Source organism: Lepidochelys kempii, chromosome 27, assembly GCF_965140285.1.
Source record: "Lepidochelys kempii isolate rLepKem1 chromosome 27, rLepKem1.hap1, whole genome shotgun sequence".
NCBI lineage: Eukaryota > Metazoa > Chordata > Testudines > Cheloniidae > Lepidochelys > Lepidochelys kempii.
In genome coordinates, this window is record NC_136406.1 from 14,790,774 (window position 1) to 14,811,754 (window position 20,981).

General features: G+C 41.9%; 1 protein-coding gene across 12 annotated transcripts in view; it reads right to left on the reverse strand.

Moving 5' to 3' along the window:
* The window catches only part of FBXL20 (F-box and leucine rich repeat protein 20), a 70,123-nt gene extending 49,483 nt beyond the window's left edge, over nt 1–20,640 (reverse strand). For 7 of the 12 annotated variants that reach the window (XR_012156388.2, XR_012156389.2, XM_073325969.2 and 4 more), the window contains exons 1-3: nt 20,413–20,640; nt 5,461–5,532; nt 1,945–2,006 (exon numbers count right to left, since the gene is read on the reverse strand). Coding sequence is in view for 9 of the 12 variants with exons in the window: in XM_073325969.2 (XP_073182070.2) it covers nt 1,945–2,006; nt 5,461–5,532; nt 20,413–20,625 (347 nt within the window). In the remaining 3 variants the exon portion in view is untranslated. The other 5 variants (XM_073325970.2, XM_073325972.2, XM_073325968.2 and 2 more) reach the window with 5 other exon arrangements.
* Nucleotides 20,641–20,981: the final 341 nt, after the last annotated feature.

Genomic DNA, 20,981 nt, shown 5'->3' on the forward strand with positions numbered 1-20,981 from the left:
GCCCCTTCTAACTTCCTCCACTGGAACCTTTTCTTCCAGTGCATCAGACACAAAATTCTTGCCTTATCAAAACCCTTTGCAATCTGGACCCAAACCTACCTATACATCCGGTTATCTTATTGTGAGGGTAGACTCCTGCCTCCGCTATACCAGTGGTGCCACTCGATCACCCATTCTTCCACACTCACTCCCGTGCCGCACTTACACGTGGTAATTGGCTCAGAACTGTACACACAGCTAGTCTGTGCTAAGACATCCTATATTTGTTACCCCAGCCTCCTCATCCTCCAGCTTATCTCATCCACCTATTGTGGCTCGTCTTTTAGACCATAAGTTCTTTGGGACAGGGACTGTCATTTGCTAAGTGCCTACACTGCAAAGTCAAAAACAACTATCCACAACAGCAAGGAGAATATACGGTGTCAGTTGTGAACTAAACATTTTATAGAATAATCAGTTATTTCAGTTCAAGATTTACTTCCGTATTAGGAAGGTTTGAGATGCCTGTGGAGACGGTTCTGGAAAAAGTGATTCTCAATACACTTGATGAAAACTCAAATGACCAGAGCAAGATTCAAGGTAGCAGAGTTGGTGCTTTGAGTGGTGGGAACACCCCAATCTGTGGCCAGTAAACAACCAGACATTACCCTTCAAGGAAGATTAGTGAATTACATGTTCAGGTGCTACAGTGACAAGTAAATTTTTCCAGAGCAACTATGTGACTTCACAGCCCAAGTCCCAATGATTTTCATTAAAATCACATAGGTGTTTTTGAAAGCTTTTCCCAACATCTGTGGCTCTAACTAATGGGGTATTGTGAGAAGTAACAAACATTACAGAATATCAGATAATCGTTATTCATTTTATTTTAAATGGACTAGTGCTTTTTTCAGAGGCTAGGGCTCACCTCCAAAGACTTTACTACCATTAAATCTTGAACATCACTGAGCAATACTCACACGCATTTCAAGAAGTTTGCTCATTTTAATAATTCAGATCCTCAGCACAGACTGCCAGCTACTATTCTGTACAAGCTATGCTCTAGTCTGAGCAAAACAAGAGATGAAAAAAGGGAGAATTTTGTTTCCAGATTTGAAAAATAGCTGCCCAAACTTATGTTGCTCCAAACTTTCACTTCAGTAGCAAACATGAAGGTAACAGTCACAGCATAAGAAATAGATTGAGATACTAACACAAGCTAGATTCCACAATACCATGACAGGAGTCCCATCCCGTGAGATGCTGAGCACTCAGCTACTATTTACAGCAGCTGCGACTAAATGTGCTCAAGTGGGAACTTGGCCATCGTCCAACAGTTTCTCACATTTTAAGTCTTTGGGAGAAAGGGGTTGTGTGGGGTTTTTTTCAGATGAAACATTTCACATTAAAATAGGACACTCTCTGCCTATATTCTTTTTGTTAGACTTCAGAGTAACAGCCGTGTTAGTCTGTATTCGCAAAAAGAAAAGGAGTACTTGTGGCACCTTAGAGACTAACCAATTTATTTGAGCATAAGCTTTCGTGAGCTACAGCTCACTTGCATCCGATGAAGTGAGCTGTAGCTCATGAAAGCTTATGCTCAAATAAATTGGTTAGTCTCTAAGGTGCCACAAGTACTCCTTCTCTATTTTAGACTGTATAGGTATTAGCCTATACCTAGCACTTATTTTTATTAAAGGCCTTTTAGACCTATAACTTTTTTATCTATGAAAACAGTTGACCAGCAAATTCATTTAACACTTCACGAAGACATAAAAAGCAACAACAAAATATTTAGCATAAACTGTGGCTAATGCAGGCCTTTGATCAGCATAGTGTTTGTTTATGGCTTTATAATTGAAGCAATCCAAGCTCATAACTTGTGAATGAACCAGCTAAATTAGCTATTGCTTGTAAACAGATACATAGAAATTCTCCAGTTTCACAAATTGGAAGGCAACTTACCGAAGGAGCAGTTCTTTCGGAAGTTTTTTGTTGATCACAGCTTCGTCATTGTTTGAGAACATCTGCAAACAAAAACAGTTTAAATCATTTAGCCACCCTGTATTTTCATTATAAATCATTACTTCTAGGAGCAAAACTGCTGGTTAACAAGACAATTTCAACTGCATCGACAGGGCCAACTTTGTGCTTAAATTCTCAAGTTCTCAGACTGGGCACCAGTGTGCGACTGGCATTTGATGCCTGATGTAGTTTTGCTCAATTGGGCCAAAAATGCTTCATGGGTTGATAGAGAGGGATTAATTATAAACGGTTCTGGGAGAACAGGGGCTGTTGGGTGTTACAGGCCGAAACCTACTGTATGAAGGAGCATCTGATCGCGTATGGTGCTAACAAGGGACTTTCAATCCCTGTCAGTGCTGTGAACATGCATCAAAGCACAGGCCTTTTCACGGAAAGAGAAAAATGGCACATTACTCCAAACAACCTTGTGCCACTAGTGCCAGCGGGCAGGGAACAAGAAGAATTGGAAAGAAAGGCAACAATGGGGCACTCAGGGAGCCACAATGTACAGGCAATGGTGACTCAGGAAGGGTGTGTGCTGGCTCCTGTTTCTTTGACAAAAAGTGAAGAAAAGAGCAAGGAGAGCAGATGAGGAGGAGGTACTGATTGCAACTCAGGAGCCTAACTAGAAGGGTACCACCACTGCCTGTACAATTGCCGTGAAAGGATAAAGGAACAGCTTTTGTGAGCTTTGAAGAAAATCACCAGCAGTGCCTGCTCCTCCACAGGATCGTGACCACAAAGCATGACCTGAAGAGTAGCATGATCTGCATAGCTCTGCAATGGGAAGAGAGGATTCAGGGAGAATACTACATTCCTCTCCACTGGCAAGTAAGCAAGAGTTTGTTTTCTCTCTCTCTCATACAGAGACACACACACACATTCTCACCCGCCGCCCCACACCCCTAAAGATTATTCAACGACATAGCAGTCCACTAATTTACAAAAGGGCTCGCTGATCAGCTAATCAATTTTAAAACCACCTCACTAGCTGTATCAAAAACAGACTAGCCAAGCCCCAGTTTTCTAGTTACCAACAAGTCTTATAAGGAAGGCAGAATCTCATGTGCTTCCATGGATGATCTGCATGTATTTAAAGGCTTAGTACTTCCTCCCATTGAAATATGCACTTAAACCTGGGGGAGGGCCAATTAGAGAATACTTACGAATACCTAGATCACTGATGTGTGCAGCCTTGTTGCTCTGTATTCTTGGGTCAAGCATTCAAGTTTCCCATACCTATCATACAGTAGTGCTGAAGCACATTTCCAACTGACAGTGAAAGTGTTATATCAAACCTGGCAAACAAACAAGTCTAAAAATAACGAGTTTCATTCATTAACAAGGTTTCTAACCTTTCTCCTAAAACACACGCAAGAACTGTTGTGTATGGATAAGTTATACCCCACAAATGCAAAGCCTAACAAGACTGATGAGCAGTGAAGTTACATTCTGAAAAGGTTGATTCTTATCAGCTGATTAAGTGGGCTTCACTAAACCAGTCTGGCTGTATAGATGCAAAGCAAATAAACCCAGCATTAACACACCACCAGGTAGGTCACTCTTCTGTTGGCAGAGGATCAGATTAAAAGAGTTAAAAAAGGACAGCAGAAATCTCCCATGTCTTAAATAGGCTACATCTATTTTCCTGAAATACAAAAGGCAAAGTAAGGAAAGACATCTGAATGTTGAAAATCCTACAGTAGACCAGAAAAACTCCAAACTGTCCTTACACATATCATACTTTAACACAATAAACCACCATGCTGCATATATGAAGGCTCCTAGGTAGGTATCACCTGCAGACAGAGGTAATGAAGCAGGCGGTCTGTAAACAAAAGTCCACAGAATATGGGTTTCTTTTCATATATAAAAAGAAACACACGTACCGTCATCCCAAGCAGATATCAGAACTGCTCTTTAGAAATAAGGGTAAAATTTTCAATAGCAGTTAGTGATTTATAAACCCAAGTTCTATTTTCCAACCATTTATATTACCTGATGCTTTGCAGGTAATGACAGTGCAAATCACAAGTTTGTCGTGCTGGACTTGGGGCTGACTATGACCAGAGTACCAAAGCAGCATTGTCAACATTCTGGGAGCTGTGAGTTGCTTACAACAAAACCTACTTGCTCAGTAAGGAAAGGAGATTCTGGATTAAGTCCTATTGGCAGAGTAATACAGAGGTGTACCTGACCTCTCTCCCCATAACAGTCTGTGCAAGTATAGTATGTTTGAACCAACATTCCACACTCTGTGGGGAGCGGAGAGAGACAAGCCAGATAACGGTAGGATACAGGTTAGAAAGGTTCATGTTAGAAGAGATTATCCAAGGCACATAAAGTCCTGAAATAGAGACGACACCTAGAAGTTTACAACTTAATTTCTCCTTCATCCCCACCCCGCAAACCCATCTAAACTTGGCTATTAAGTTACAACTGTTTCTTTTGGATTCTGACCACCACAGTGACCCATGCATTACATTAATTACCTCCCATCCCTAGCTGAGGCTATACTTCAAGGCTACTTGGAAACCAGTTACTATAGAATGCAGCTGCCTGCTTTGAGTTTTCCACAGGCAGCGTATGACACCTGACCACTTGCTTCAGTCCATTCCAGGTGCCATTCAAGGTGTTGACCTAAATCTACAAAGCCCTTCCCATTGTTTAGTTTCTGACTACTATAGAAACTGTCCTTCACCTTGAGCAATACTGAGGAAGTTGCAAATTGTTGATGGTAACACCTTGTAGATTTAAGGTGAGGGGATTAGAGGCAGGACATTCTCAGCGAAGGGCCCTCATTCTGCTCTGAAAGAATCCGAGTTTGGTGACACTCAGGCTACAGTGAAAGTCCCACCTATTTTCACAAGCCTTGTCGGAAAGCATGGTACTCAAGTGATGGGGGGATAGACTGACTAGGATTGCTAATGTGGCCAGTTGGATCTCTGATTTTTACATGCACTTCAAGTTCTAGAAATGCATTGTAAAAATCAAAATAAGATTATACAGACAAGAATTATTTATACAGCATTATTTCCTCCCTATGCACTAAGCAGGTATGCATGAGGGGGGAACAAGCTTGGTAAGAACTAACCTTTAATTATTTGGCAGTGTATCAATAATAAACCAAACAGAAGAACTGACACAAATTCCTCAGAGAAAGAGGTCCTTACCTATTCTCTCCATGTACAATTGAAATGGAAAGGGAGAAAAAGAGTAAAGACAGAAACCATTTGATGTACAGTGTAAATCTGCAGTCTTCCATGTTTACCAATCTGCTTTCCAAATAAGGATTGTGCTTACCTGCACAACTTTTGAAAAGGGTGACTAGTTTTACTGTGGTGTGGGGGCTCACGAGCAAGTCAGCACCAAGAATACACCTAACTTCTGAAATGTTAGAAGTTAACCAGGACTTCAAATCTTTTGACTTTATTTCCAGAAATAATTTTTATTGACCTTGATTTTGCTTTTCTTAACATCCCTCCAACACCAGATGTTTTTCTGTTGAATGGGTTTTCTTGCCAGAAACTATAAGAAAACAAATGCATTTATTGTGTGTTAATTTTGCTGCCCATATAAAAATGTAAAATCTAACCCAAACCTCTGCCCCCATAAAGAATGAAATCCACCCCTTATGTAAAGCCCAAGATGATTGTGCAAGGAACTGCACAAGAACTAAGGGGTAGAACGGGAGTATAGAATTTACACACACACCTCCAACATGAAGACAAGCCACGGCACAGTAACGCAGCCCCTTCCCAGCCACTGTTCCAGTTTATCTGTTGAAACCATTCCCGCCCCCTCCAGTTGCCCCTCTACCACCACGAAAATATCCCCTTTCAGAGGCAGTATATAGCCCTCCTGATGTGCACAAGACCCTCTAGAGTATCTCCGTTCCCATACCTCCCCACTGGATAGCTACAGCAGTGCTTCAGTGGTTTTGGGCTATGCAGAGGTCTTCCACACTTGGATGACTATAACTCAAAGAACACAGCTTCACTGCAGTCAGTGTTTAATACCACAAACTAGGGTGCAGAAATATCTCAAGGCAGGAGGTAACACACCACAATGGAAATGGAGTGGAATTCAAAACGGGGAGTAGCACATTGTACAGACTGCCATAACCTGCTACATGGCTAGGGAAAATTTGTGGTATTTTGACAAGTAAAATAACCAGAAAAAGGGAGAGAAACACAAGAGTAAGATTGTCCTGTTTAAATACTGCTAATCTCCTACAGGCCTTTGAAGGCAATGTCTGCTTATATTTTGAAATGACTCCTTTGTTACCATGGCCAAGAGGTGGACAACATGCCAACGTCACAATACCTAAAGGAGTTGGTCGTTAGTAGGTTAGGATGGCTTGTGTTTCCCATAAATATATTCCAGCTCATGTGCCAAAGCTGGAAAATTGGCAGAACCTGTGGAATTTTCCAGGGCATATGTCAGCTAGAAGTTTTACATTTCACACACAGGCATTTCACTGCTCTGGAAATATTTCCCGAGCTATTGTGCCTATGCAGTTCTGCAGTATTTCTACATGGAAATACGTCCCCTATTAGAAGGGACAGGAAGGAAAAGGGAGAACACACAGGATTCATTTAATTGCAACTATGTGTTAGGCAGTATGACTTTGCAACTCTGAAGAAATTATAAAGCTGTTGGATTTTATCCTAAAATCAACTCTTAACAATGTATTAATTGGGCTACAAGCTACATTTATTGCCGAAGAAGAAAAATTCTAACCCTATTAGGCTCATGGCTAGAATTATCTTTTTTTCCCAGCGTTCTGATGAGTGTGTGCATACAAATACAGGGAATGCATTTTGTTAAGAACTTTGTTAGACTAATGCCATAGGTGACAGCTATAAGGAAAGGATCTTTCAGGCTCAGTCACCTGACATAACTTGCTGGATGCCCTTTAATTTATGCAAAGTCTTCCATGTAGACTTGCATAGCTAATGACAAAGAATCCCAAACAGAATGATTTTGCATTGGTTACTAGACCGATGCCTCTACAGAGATTTCTGTCATTAAGTACCCATTTAAGAACACTATAGTACTTCTCTCCAGAATGTAAAACTACCACAGTGATCCAAACCGAACAGAAATCTAACTGAATGGACTCTGTATGCCCATGGGCAAAAGTATCTGAAAGACTCAAATAAGTACAAATCTTATAGCCTAGGAAAGTATACAGCCTGAAAGGGCGGGGGGTAGGGGGGAGGAGACTGTCTAGTTTGTTTTATCACTTTTTCCTTTGTCCTCTAGCGCATACTATGCTATGACCATCCCCTCTAGTTCTTCAGGATACTAGTCATTGCAAACTGACAATATATTTTGTCTGACACTATTGTAACTTTTAAGAAGTCATATGAGTGTAAGGAAATTCATCTACAGTTAATCACCTTTATATAGTAAGGATGCTGAAGTTGCTACTCATGCATTTGCTACACCAACCATTCATTAGAGGGTGCAGTGATTACAATGGGGTAATATTTTAGGCCATCAGTGGAGGATTGGGCAATGGTATCTGCATAAGGTGGCAAAATGCGTTGTCAGCATTGTAGCTCAGGTAACCCTATTTGTGTGTAAGTGAACCAGAGTACCTTTTTATAGTTATGAATATTTTCGCATGTGCAGCAGTGGTGTATAACATACTATATACATATACAAAAAGAGTATTTGAATATAATAAATGTAAAGTTGTACAAATGAAACAATTTTGTGTACATGTCCTAGATAAATAAGTTACAATATACGCTAGTACTACATCATCATACTATTGCAGCAGTTGTTTCAGAGCTTTTCCAATAGTGCTTACACGATCAGAGCCTCAAAAAGTGTGGGTGCAATGAGACTGTGGGTTCTGCAACTTCAGTCTGACAGACTAAAGCGTGGGTGAGCATATTTAGTTTGGTGCCAGGCTGTGCCTCCCACCAAGCCTTAGTGAAGCATATAATATTTTGCCTATAAATGAGATTTCCATTTGCTGAATATATTGGAAAGTTTGCTTTTAAAATACAAAGTGTACAACTGAAGAAAACACAAACATCTCTATTCATCTCTCAGGGACCCACATACTGATTTACGCATGTTGCACTAGGGAGTAGAAAACTTTCTTTAGTGAGAAGGGTGCTTAGAATTTAGTTAATGCTGAATTTAAGAAAACAGTTAAGCTTCTAGTCCTCACAGTTCCAAATAAAACTTTATGAATATAAACCAGTGCAGTGTTGTCTTCCTGAAAACAGCCTAAAACATGGAATATGAACTACCTAGGACCCCAATTCTAACCAGGCTGTGTGCTGCAAAGGTCTTCCTGGGCTGGTGAAATCTTAAGAAATTTCTGTAAATGTCACCTCTGGCAGAGTGGAGGAGTGTGTGTACGTACAGGAGGAAGTTGAACCTAAGAAGAAAAACTAAACATCTGTGTTTTTCAAGTTCTCTTTTCAATTAGATTTACTCTTACTTTTATTAAAACATCTTAAAAATGAGTCGTCATTTTAAGACACACTCTGTTTACAAAAACTGTTTGGGAACATTAATCTATAGAACAAACTCCACATAAATTTTATTACTTTACTTTATCACCTTAAAAACTTAAAGCAATTTTCTGAGTATTGGCTTCACCTTCTAGTCTCTGACACACCACTATTGCAACATACTCAAATCTTCCCTTTAAAAATAAAGTCTGCCCCTTCCTTCTTCCAGAAAACAGATAGTTCATGCACAGTAAACCCTGGACAGCACAGCAATCAGATTCTCTTCTCTCCTACATGCAAGACAATGACAGCAGCATCTAAACTGCCAAATTCAGGATGTTATCAGATGGAGGAACTGAGATCGTGTGTGTTGTCTCTGCTTTATCAACAAGTGCAATTTATATCCAAGCAATTTCCAGGTTAAATTCACATTCCCTCTCATTAGAAGGATGGCTAAGATGTATATTTGCATGCTAACATTTTATTCATTGTTCATTTCCATCTAACAACGGTTTACTTTTGCGGGTACATCACCTGAGACGTGTGACATCCTCTATGCTCTCTTTTAAAGAGACATAACAAATACCACCACATACAAGGAAGAAAGGTGAGGCGGTATCCCTAGCATGTACCAACCTCAAGGGGTGGAAATGCCTTTTGACAGACATCAGTTAATGGCTACATGCTTAGTGGTCAAGAACCATATTTTACCTCAATTAAGATGGGCATTAAAATACTAGTTACAATGGTAGCTCTTCATGGGGTTTAAACATCAAGTAGTCAGAAGTATAAGACAGCTGATTGTGCGTATTAGCAAGGTCAGGAGTGTTTACTATGTTGCTGACAAAGTCAGCTGGTTCTCAGCTGAGATTGCATCTGACTTTAGCATCAGTGAGGGGCTGTTCTTTTTAAATCAAATCACACAGGACTTTAAGAGAAACAGTGCCAAACCCAATAATCTAACACAAAGTGTTAGCCTAGATGTGGACCTTGAACCTGAACACTGTTCTTCTAAAGCATGAAATTCAAAGCACCACAGAAAAAAGGATGCAGTTTATCTGGAGCTTTCCAAGCTAATAGCTGATAGACAAGTTCCTCCTCTAGCCTATGTTGTCACATTGGGACCTATGGTTGTTCATCCAACTGAGAGACAATACGGTGGATGCCTGCCAAATCCTAGTCCTCTTACAGTCGCTCCAGTGCGTATGCATGCGTGTGAGAGAGAAACTAAAACAGCCCAACAGAAACTAGACTGAAATGCAATGCTATTCCTATTGCAAATATTCAAGTGTTCAGCCAAGTGTGGGCTGGCATCTACAGAGAAATAGGGAGTCGGCGAGAATGAGAAAGGAGATTTTAGTTTTCAGGATTTAACAATAAGTACAAAGCTGTGGGAGAATGGAAAAGTAAAAGCAGCAGCCACACAGATGGCCTGACATGATAAGATGACTTCAGATATTTCCGTAAATATGTAGAGTTGTCCATTTTTGGCACTAGTTTCCCAGTTACTATAAAACATGTCTAGACAGCTAAAATGTAAGATCGCATGATTTATTAACAAGACAGAAGATCTATGAAACACTGGTATAAATTCTCAGTTCAATATAATTTAAAAATATTGTAGCTCACTTAAATTCATTTTCTGATAATGCAGTTAAATAGGACACCAGTATTCTTTTAAAGCCATGTGACCAACTAGAAGAAAAAACCCACCTTTTTCATAGATTATTTTGACACTTTTGTATGTGAGGTTTAAAAAAAAAAAAATCTCGCAAGTCATTAATCTAGAATGAACTAAAATCTGGAAGTATTGAAACTATAGTTGATAAGTATTTGTAGGTGCCAATTCACATCCCCACCTGAAATACTCTAGTCTCTGTTTGAACATTATAGGCTAACAACAGAATCTTCAAATATAGATAAATAGACTGTTTACAAGAACTATGGTCTGGTAGGTCAAATGTGAATGATGTTTTTTTCCAGGCTATAAAAATATAGGAATGTTGTGATTTTTTTCACTTACGAGCAGCTCCTTGGCTTTACAACAGCTGGCTCATGTCCAAAATCTAGCATTAAATGGGATCAATGAATTCAAGAACATTACCTTTAACTCTTAGGGCCCTTATGGAATAAATGAAGAAGTCTCCTACAGGTTGTGAGAGAGTGAATGAAATATAGCTCACATGGAATACAACTAAGTCCAAAAGGGGAAGAATAGTTTAGAATGCCTAATGGCAGTATTTTTTTCCCCCAGCAAAATATAAGTTGAGACTTTTTGCTAACACTCTCTCAAAGTGCACCCACACCTCCTGTCTGGCTTTGGTTAGGGAATATACCACAAGTTTCCTGTAAAATAAACTCAACATTATTGTTCATGAAATGACATATATACAGCAACCAATTTAGCAATATCTTTATTCAGAAGTTCTTTCTTCACAGCACACACTGTAACTGGCATTTCTATTTAACAAGCATATGAGCAAAACTGTGCTGTCCTGTTTGAGGTGCTGAAAAAGTAATTCTGGGAAGGGAAGCCATACAATTATAAGTGATATTTAAATGTAAGGCTTTTCGGGACTCTGAGCATTACGCTGTTGTGAATGCTAATTTATAAATACAAGCAGTTCAAATGGGGTCAGCTTTTCTTGTAAATTTTCCAGTTACCCAGGGACTTCTTTTTTCTACCCAGTTTGATCTGTATAAAATCTCCTAGGGAAAAGATTGTCTATTGAATAAAGCTCTATCATTAGTAGTCTCACTGCTTTGGCATCCTCTCTAAGCATGTGTGTCAGCAGGACCAGGGAATAGGTATCTACTGACTGTCGATTACATAGACAGCTGCCCTCATTCCACGCTCCCCATGTTCACAGGCTCTTTAGATGCAGGGTATGTCCACAATGCAGCTGAGAAGTGCAATTCACAGCATGGTTAGACAGATTTATGCTAGCTCTGCTTGAGCTAGCATGCAAAAAAAATAGCAGTGTGGACGCTGCGGCATGGGGAGCAGCTTGGGCTAGGCACCCAGGCGGCTAGCCCTAGCTGCCATCCATGCTGCAACATCCCCACTGCTATTTTTAGTGCACTAGCTTGAGCAGCTGGGAATTGCACCTCCCAGCTGCTGTGTAGCCATAAAATGCCAAACCCAAAGTTGTGACTAAGTGGTATGAAACAGAACCTAGCCCTTGAGGCTTCTCCTAAGCTTATTATTCCTAGAAATAGTTTAATATGCAATTTACTCCACATGCAAGTGACAGCTGATGAGGAAAAGTGATTTGACAGTCCATTACGAAAGACTGAGTTCCTTATGAAGATCACTTTTAATCACCAGTATCAGAGAAAGATGTTTCATCCCTTCCTGTATAGCCACCCTGTAATCACCGATTACTGAGTAAATTGCAAAAAGGCTTCTTGGCCAGATTTATAAGGGCTTCTCTACACTTCAGATTATGTTGGTATAATTTATGTTGCTCAGGGGTGGAATAGGCTACCCCCAAGAGTGACATAAGTTACTCCAACCTAAGCGCTGGTGTGGTGGTTTTATGACGACGACAGAAAAGCTCTCTCCTGTCAGCAGAGAGCATCTTCACCAGATGCGCTGCAGCTGCACCACTGTAGCATTTCTAGTGTAGACTAACCCTAAGAGTTAACAACAGTGCTAAAAGCATTTGACTCCTCCGTGTAACAACAGAAAATCAAGCCTCTGAAAGGGGATTAACCCCATTGTAAAGAATTAGATGGCTTACTGCACATCTTGCTTCAATTTACGTGTGTGGGGGGGGTGGGGGGGTGTGCTGGTGCTGCTAGGGTTAAGAGTTTTTACACACAGACTGAAATAGCCATAAAGATAGTATTCACAGCAGATTTCCTTTTTATTCTCTCCCTTACAGTTGATCAGACTGACTTCACAGGGACATGGCTTTCTCCATGAAGTATGCTATGGGTCATCCACTACCACAGTGTTTGAGCTAAGATATATATTCCTTTCACCATTTGTTTTTTGAAACAATTACAAGAAAATTGTGGTTTTCCATTAAAAATTTTATAGTCAGATATTAAAACATATCTAAGAGAAATGGTCCAGCATTATCGGGGCCAAATTTCACTTGTCAAAGTTATTTGACTTTGGTAGGTCTACAAATTGTAAATACTACATTATACATACAATTCAAACAATGATCCCCTTTGAGAAAGACAAAACCATACACAATCTGTTTCTGTAAGGCCTAGTATTTTATACTCTGCTAACAGAGAACCAGTAGAGGGATCACAAATTCTCGAAAACCCCATTACCTGAGATATGCTCATGTTGCTATTACTTCCTAGCAAATGCACCAGTAAAAGTCGTCAAGCTATACGGTCCCCATAATTAACATGGGGTGCTGGGAAGGGGACAGGGCAAGTTTGCCAAATGTAAGAGAATCAGCTATTTGAAAGTGTACTTCCAATTGAAAGATCAACAGGTTAAGGTAAAACATGCACAGGTGATCCATCCACACGCAGATTTATGACCCAGTATATTACTACATACTTTTAAGTACACCATACCATATTCATAGGGCAAAAACACACATCAAGATCACTTACATAATGGGGCTAAATTAGTTTGAACAAATTAAGTAGCAAGGTAATCCAGCAGGGGAAAGGAAAACAAATTACCTGATATGTCTTAGGCCTCAAGTGAATATGCACAGTCTGAAACAAAATGAGCCTAGCATACAAGGGATGCCTGTTTCAGTAATAAGCAAGAAAAGTGACCATTTACGTACGTGTCAAAGGGCCTAGCCATGAGAAGTAATATGCAATCAACAGGCAGATATCATTGCTGAATCTAAAGAGATGTTCGGTCAATGATCATGTAACACGTGACACTTGCAGTACATGCCTGTGCTTCTCTTTACCTTTATCCAGTCAAAGCCTTTAATTTCAAGCATATGGTTCCTTTCTCCCCATTTCCCCCTACCCCTGAAAAAAAATTAAAATAAAAAGTGCTCTAACTTTTCCAGAGTAGAAAATCTATTCTGGAATAATAAGAACACCATCAACTATTTAAAAAAAAAATCATGAAACATCTGTGCTGCAATGCGCAACAAGTCTGCGAAACCGCGCACACAGTCCTATGTGCTACTGCTCCCCAAAAAGGTCATTAGCTAGTGTCTGCACTTTAGCTGTCAGCAGTCTGCTAGTACCTTTCTTTGGTAGCAAAAGGGGTTTGAGACATCTGAGCATGGACTCTGGGGCCAGAAGGCTGAGGTCAATCAAGCCTTTTTTCTTGGTACAACTCTCAGCTCCCCACCACCTTTAAAGCCATTATATACTCTGTATCTGGAAGGACGAGCAATAGTCTACCACACTGCAGGAGGGAGATATGAAGCATTTCATGTCACCACTGTCCCCTCTATAACAGCAACATAATGACAAAGCTGACAGAACACAAGTTTTTAACCTATGGCAAACTCAAACCTGAGGCAATTTCAGTTAATCTCTCGAGCAAGATTCAAACATATTTTGGGTGTGCGGAAACTTTACTAAAAATCCTGTGTTTACATGCAAAATATGCAAGATTCTCAGGCTCTTGGCAAGTTGCCTATATGGCATCCAGAGTTGCAAAACATGGGCAATACTGCACAAGGGAGATGAACAGGGGGTGATTCATGTTACCATCTCTTGCCCCATTTCCTCCAACACAATGCTAAGTCTTCCTGTTTAATCCTTCCTAGTCCTCCCACAGCTCAACTAAACTGACTTTTGCTTCTGAATCTGGTTAAATTCCACTCAGCCCTTTGGTAGAGTATGCAGTGTGGTCACTGTACCTCTACAGTGACAGAGCCACATGTGAGTTATGCATAAACTCAACTCAAAAAAGATATACTGGCATTAGAAAAGGTTCAAAAAAAGAGCAACTAAAATGATTAGGGGTTTGGAACAGGTCCCACATGAGGAGAGAATAAAGAGGCCAGGACTTTTCAGCTTGGAAAAGAGGAGACAAAGGGGGGATATGATAGAGGTATATAAAATCATGAGTGGTGTGGAGAAAGTGAATAAGGAAAAGTTATTTACTTGTTCCCATAATATAAGAATTAGGGGCCACCAAATGAAATTAATGGGTAGCAGGTTTAAAACAAATGAAAGGAAGTTCCTCACTCAGCGCAACTCCTTGCCTGAGGAGGTTGTGAAAGCTAGGACTATAAAACAGAACTGGATAAATTCATGGAGGTTAAGTCCATTAATGGCTATTAGCCAGGATGGGTAAGGAATGGTGTCCCTAGCCTCTGTTTGTCAGAGGGTGGAGATGGATGGCAGGAGAGAGATCGCTGATCATTACCTGTTAGGTTCACTCCCTCTGGGGCACCTAGCATTGGCCACTGTCGGTAGACAGGGTACTGTGCTGGATGGACCTTCGGTCTGACCCAGTATGGCCATTCTTACATTCTAGGTTAAAAAAATCTGCTAAGCTTCAGGCAGACATTTCACCCACCTCTAAAAGGATTTTAATACGAGTCACCCAACAAACTGAGTCCCTGTGTCCTTGTTTGTTTGTTTGGGGTTTGTTTTGGGGGGGTATATGCACATCAAAAAGTCTATTTTTGCATTCTCTGGATAAACTTAAGAACAGAAGTATATGGGACCTTTAAGGAAAAAACCTTATTCAGGAAAGTTTAAATTTATGTTTTTACTATTTACTCACCATTTCTTATCACTATTTAATAAGTGTTATGTTATTAGCAGAGATCTGACAAAAGCAAATGCTGTTATGTGACTCAGGAACACCACCTAATGACTCCTAACTTCTGCTCTATGGTTTAGCTTTCTGTCAATGGCATGTGAACAGTAGTTTCTCTTCTTTTTCTGTTATGCAATACAACATACAATAGTAAGTACACCACTGGCTACCCATTCATTTATATTTTCTGGGTAGAGGAGCAAGAGGGGCACACAGTGAAATCCAAATATTTATTGGCATTCCTTGTTCAATTTGTCCAGAATTTAGTTTGTTTCACTGCATTTCAGTAGATTGAAATGCTCAGGGTCTAAAGATATCCCCGAGGTGTCCAAGACCTATCTGAGATTATAGAAATATTCAGTTCAGTTATTTTTTCCACTAGCTACATCTGGAGGGAGGAGACTTATAAAACAGGCCTGAAAATGACAAAAGGCTGAATAAGAGCCACGCAATGGTGACCAAAGCAACTACTGAAAAAGTTAGTTCTGGATTTTAGGAGGCTAACCAGAGCTCAGATTGGGAAACACCACTGGAAGACCAAAGAATGATCTTAAGCAAGGAATACTGAGGAGAAAGTGGCCCCAAAAGAACTGAGATGATGACAGAATGTAAATTAAATTTAGATGATTTTGCTTAGAGAAATTTCTAGACACAGTTGCAAACTATTTCATTCTGTATTTTAAAACAGCTGAAATATTTAGTTTTGATTTCCATTTGCATCATTTCATAGCAGGTTTGACTCCAGACAAGGCCTTACAGATGTGTGGGCCATTAAAACTCTTGGATATTTTGAATCTGAAATACTGATAGGCAACGGATGCTAAGAAAAGAATAAAGTTGATGTACTTGTCCTGCTTTAGTATGAAGGGTTATTATGGATAACACATTTATTGGCGCAGATATCCAAGTTGTTTAGAATCTCTCTCATAAAGAATGACTTCCTGGCCAGAAACAACTCCCACTAATTGGAGGGTGTGGAGTCTTCTTGAGGAAGCTGGAAAGGTTGGCTATTACTTTTGAGGATATACTGGAGACTAAGTTTATTACCATAGCATTTTTTCAGGCTATAATTATTTAAGTGCCAACAATGTGGCTCACTACTGTAGAAAACTCAGAAGACGACACAGTCCCTGCTCGGGAGCAGCTTAAACCGTTGTTTGTGCTGAGAATTTTCAGGAGTCGAGCACCAATGCAGCTCAACTCATACTAGCAATGGTAGATGTACTAGTGTAGACCAGGTGCAGGTGTTTTTAACCACTCTATCATCTAGATCTGCTCTATGATAATGCTTCCGTCATTGCTTGCCTTAAAGGAGCTGCATCAGTGATAGACAAACAGTGGAAGTATTGATAAAAATTCTCTGTGTAGTGCAGCCTAAACAAAAATATCACAAAACATACCAAGAGACCAAGAGGAATGCTCTACCTCAGAGCACTACCTTCTCATTTCATGTTTTGTGATAGGTTAGTGACAGTATTTTTGCTGACTTGGGTTTCATGGAAGGAGCAAGTTGAGAGATTTAAAAGGAGAGCAAGGTGCCTAGGGCACAGAGTACAGGCCATCGGGACAGAACGGGCAAAGGATACTGAAGGAACGACGAGAACTAGGACCTTTCTTAAGGTTAACAGAATTTCATGCTGTAGGGTACAAACTGATCACCACAAGCATCAGGAAAGACTCACCCCCTCCTCTTCCCCAGTACATTGTTACATAGGTGCATTTTGCCTCTTTAGTATTGGTATTTGCTATTGCTGGAGGCAGGTTACCAGATATAGGCCAGTGTTCTGATGCACTATGACATGTCCTATATAAAAGCACAGCCAAAAGAATTAAGAGTCAGTCTGGGTAATGTTTTCCTTTTTTCAATTGCTTTGCTACAGTAAGTTATTTTCTTTGTGGTGGCCACACCTCCCATAAGGAGTATATTTAGAATACGCTCTTCTTCAGCTAGTCATGCCAAAGAGTTCATTCTTTCATTTAAAATAAAGAGTTTAGCTGCTTATGTGTTGATATGAGAAATCCATCTGAAATCCATGTTTAGGAAATACAGCCAATATCTTATCACTGTACTTTATTACCAAAGTAAGAGACCATTCCCAAACGTAGCCTGGATTGTATTTTAAAACTCACAACAAACAATTCAAGAAACTGTTTGTACAGCTTAACAAAAGATGTATATTAAGTCTGAATAACTGTGCAGACAAAGTCAACAATTTACTTTTTATTTAAAGACGTTCATCATTATTTTTCATAGTTCTAACACACTACCTTTCAGAACAGGGCATCAGCCTCTTAAGGTCCTATTAACTTCAGAGTTCTAAGGTCACGTCTACACTAGCGAGCTTACTGTGGCACAGTTGTATCGATGCAGCTGAGCCGCTGTAAGATGGCATCAAGCGGCTACACGAACAGCCGAGATGGGAGAGAGCTCTCCCACTGACATAATAAAACCACCTCAACAAGCAGTGGTAGCTCTCTCGCCAACATAGTGCTGTGCACACTACCATTTATGCCAGCAAAACTTATGTCACTCAGGAGTGTGGTTTTTTCCACACCCCTTAGCGACATAAGTTTTGCCAACCTAAGTGGAGGTGTAGACATGGCCTACACGTACTCAACAGAGCTATGTAGCAGTAATCAGTACTATCTTTGTTTATCTTTCAATATATCATAACTGAATAGAAAACAGCAGCTTCCAGCCTACATACTGTTTTGCATGACTGCCCATTTCACACACACACACACACACACACACACACACACACACCCCATACCATTGTTATAGCCACGTCAATCCCAGGATATTAGAGAGACGAGGTAGGTGAGTTAATATCTTTTATTGGCCCAACTTCTGTTGATGAGAGAGACAAGCTTCTGAGCTTACACAAGTTCTTCCTGAGGTCTGCTTTTATATATATATGAACTATTATGTTAAAAACATTTTCTTGTCAACAAATAGAACTTATACTTCTTTGAAGAAGTAAGTAAATTCACTGCTTTAGAATACTTTTATGATAGTACTGCTAATCTCTAACCCCCACTAGCAAAACCACATCACTGCATCCATGCCCTCAAATTACTAACAATTACTTAAAACCAGTGAAAATACACTCAAGAAACATGACAATGTTTCAAGACACTCCTTTCAGTTCTGAAACTAATTAAAATTTTGGATAACATTTGGACTCTTTCCCGTCATCCTATTTGTTACTAAACATTTTAGAGTTCTCACCTGCATATGGAAATACAAGAATTTAGGTCTCAAATAGTACTTCAGCATTTAGCTTAATTTTAGCTTTTCCATTTCTTCCCTGCCTGCTTCCAGTTTTGTGAATGTACACATTTTCAGAAAAAACATTACTTTTGCAATGATTCACATTAATCTTGTTTTGGTACATCCTTATTGGCAGCTAACCTGAAAACTAAAATTAATAAGAACATCCAATGGCAGGACAGACAAGTATGAAAGGTCCCCGCAACATCAAATAAATATTCCCCACAGAAGGCTGCTACTAGTGTGTGTTTACTTTTCAAACAACTATGCAACCAAGAATGGATCAGAATGGTACAAGCAATAACCACAGTCCTGAGACTTTTTGCATTTGGCCTTTTCTTTGTGAATGCCTACCAGCCTCAAGGCTTCACACAGAGGCTAATCACACACATCAGGCTCCATACAGAAGTTAAATCATACACAGGTTAAGGAAATTTTACTTTTACTATGATATAATCTGAAATCACTGTAAACAAGGATGCTTTCTGTTCACTATGGTCTCTGCATCAAACCAACATCAGCTGTTGTAAAGAAAAGTTTCAATTTTTTTCATAATTATATTCAATTTCTATACCTGTCTCAATCCACTGGTCAGTTTCTTGATGAACACGCTGTTCTTCTTCATTGCAGTTATCAGACACTCCTCAAGTTGTCAGTAAGATTTTTGTTTGATAGTGTTTACCTTCCCCCTCAGCACTGAGAACGAGCCATACCCAACATTGTTTCAGTCCCCTTCTAGGTTGCTCTTCTCCCTTCATTCAAGCTTTTCTCAAGAGCAAAAGGAGCAACAAACCCCACAGTTGAAAATTTGAATTGGTAGATATTTTCCCCTTGCATACAATCTCCATAAAATGAGAAGTAAACCTTGCGGTTGCCCTCATTTCTGTCACCAACATCGTCTCCTCCCCCCTTCAGAAAAAGATAGCTGTTACAACAATGAAGTGCTGGAAACAACCCTGACTAGATGGGGTGCTTTGTGTTATCCCAGATCAGACTGATTATATGCATATTCTTTGAATAGATCTTATTGTTTACCCTCTGCTCCTTGTGTTCCTTCCGCCCTCTCCATCCCCCACCCCGAGTAATCAAATTCTGCCTGCAACTGCCCGTATATCATGTCGACAGCACAAAGCAATGCAAATGTTGCACCTCCTTCCTCTTTCCAAGCTTCCTCCTCCCCCTCAAATCTCTCTCAGGCCATCTACAGCTGGTCTGTTTCTAAGAAGGTATTTTCACATCTCTGGCTCCATCACCAACTCCGCAAGAAACACAGGCACATACAATAGGTCAGCAACACATCAGCGACTCTCCCCTCACCGCAGTCCCTAAAAGGAAGTTCACATCTAATAACTCAACGAGCAGCAAACAAACACGCCCCCCTCCTCCCTCCCCCCCCCCACAATATTACACACCAAGGGGAGAAAAGGAAGTGCCACGGTGTTTAGCCTCCTTACCGATTACAAGACCAACCCGCCGCCCCGCCAGACCCCATACACCCACCCCCACCCCGGAGACGCTTACACGCTGCCCCCCCCACCCCCTGCGATGGCAGGGCCTCCGAAGCCCGGGACCCCACATCCCAGCCTGCCCCCCCCCTTTACCAAAACAGGATTCCCCTTTCTGCTTTGCACAATGAGAAGCGCCCCCCCCCCCCCCCGCCGCCGCCGCCGCCGCCGCCGCCCGCACTTTATCACCATCAGCTACAGGAAGAGCCGCCGCCGCCCCCCCCCGCCCCATCGGCTCCGCGCTCCCCGGAGCGGGGTGGGGCGGCCCCCTCCCCTTCAGCTGCGCCTCTGGGTGCTGGGCGGCCATCGCCAACCCCCCCCCCCCACGGAGGCGAGGCCGGGTCCCCTCCGCGGGGGGCCCGGTCCCCGCCCGCCCGAGGAGCCCGTAGCCCCCCTCCCCAGCGGGGCCCCCCCGGGGCCGGGCCTCACCTCAAACCTGCTCTTGGTGACCCCGTTCATCTCCCTCCTCATGGCGGGGCCGGTGGCTCCGGGCGGCTCCCCCCGGGTCTCTCCTCGCGCCGGGGCAGGAGGGGGAGGGGGGGGTGCGCGGCCTCCGCCCGCCGCCGCCGCCGCGTCTCCTCCGGCCTCAACTTCAACCCAAAACAAAAACACTCCGCACCTGCCAGCAACAGCGCCGCTCATTGGCCAGCGCCGGGCGCGGGGGGGGGAGCCAGCCCCCGGCGCGAGCCCGGCCGGCGGGGAGCACGCGCGCGCGGACCCGCCGGAGGGGGGAGGGGGGCTGCAGCGGGGCAGGGCCAACGGTCGCACCCCAGAGGAAATGGCCCCTGCCTCCCCCCCAAGCGGAGTGTAACCCGCCCCCCCGGTGGCCCTACACCTCCCCCCCCGCCCCACCTCCCCTAGGGGGCCCTGCACCTCCCCCCCCCGCCCCTACCGTAGGGCAGACCCCCTCTCTCTCCAGCACTCTGCATCCCGCCCCCCAGAGAGACTGCACCCCTCCCCAAACCCCTGCATCCCCCCTTACAGGAGACTGCACCCCG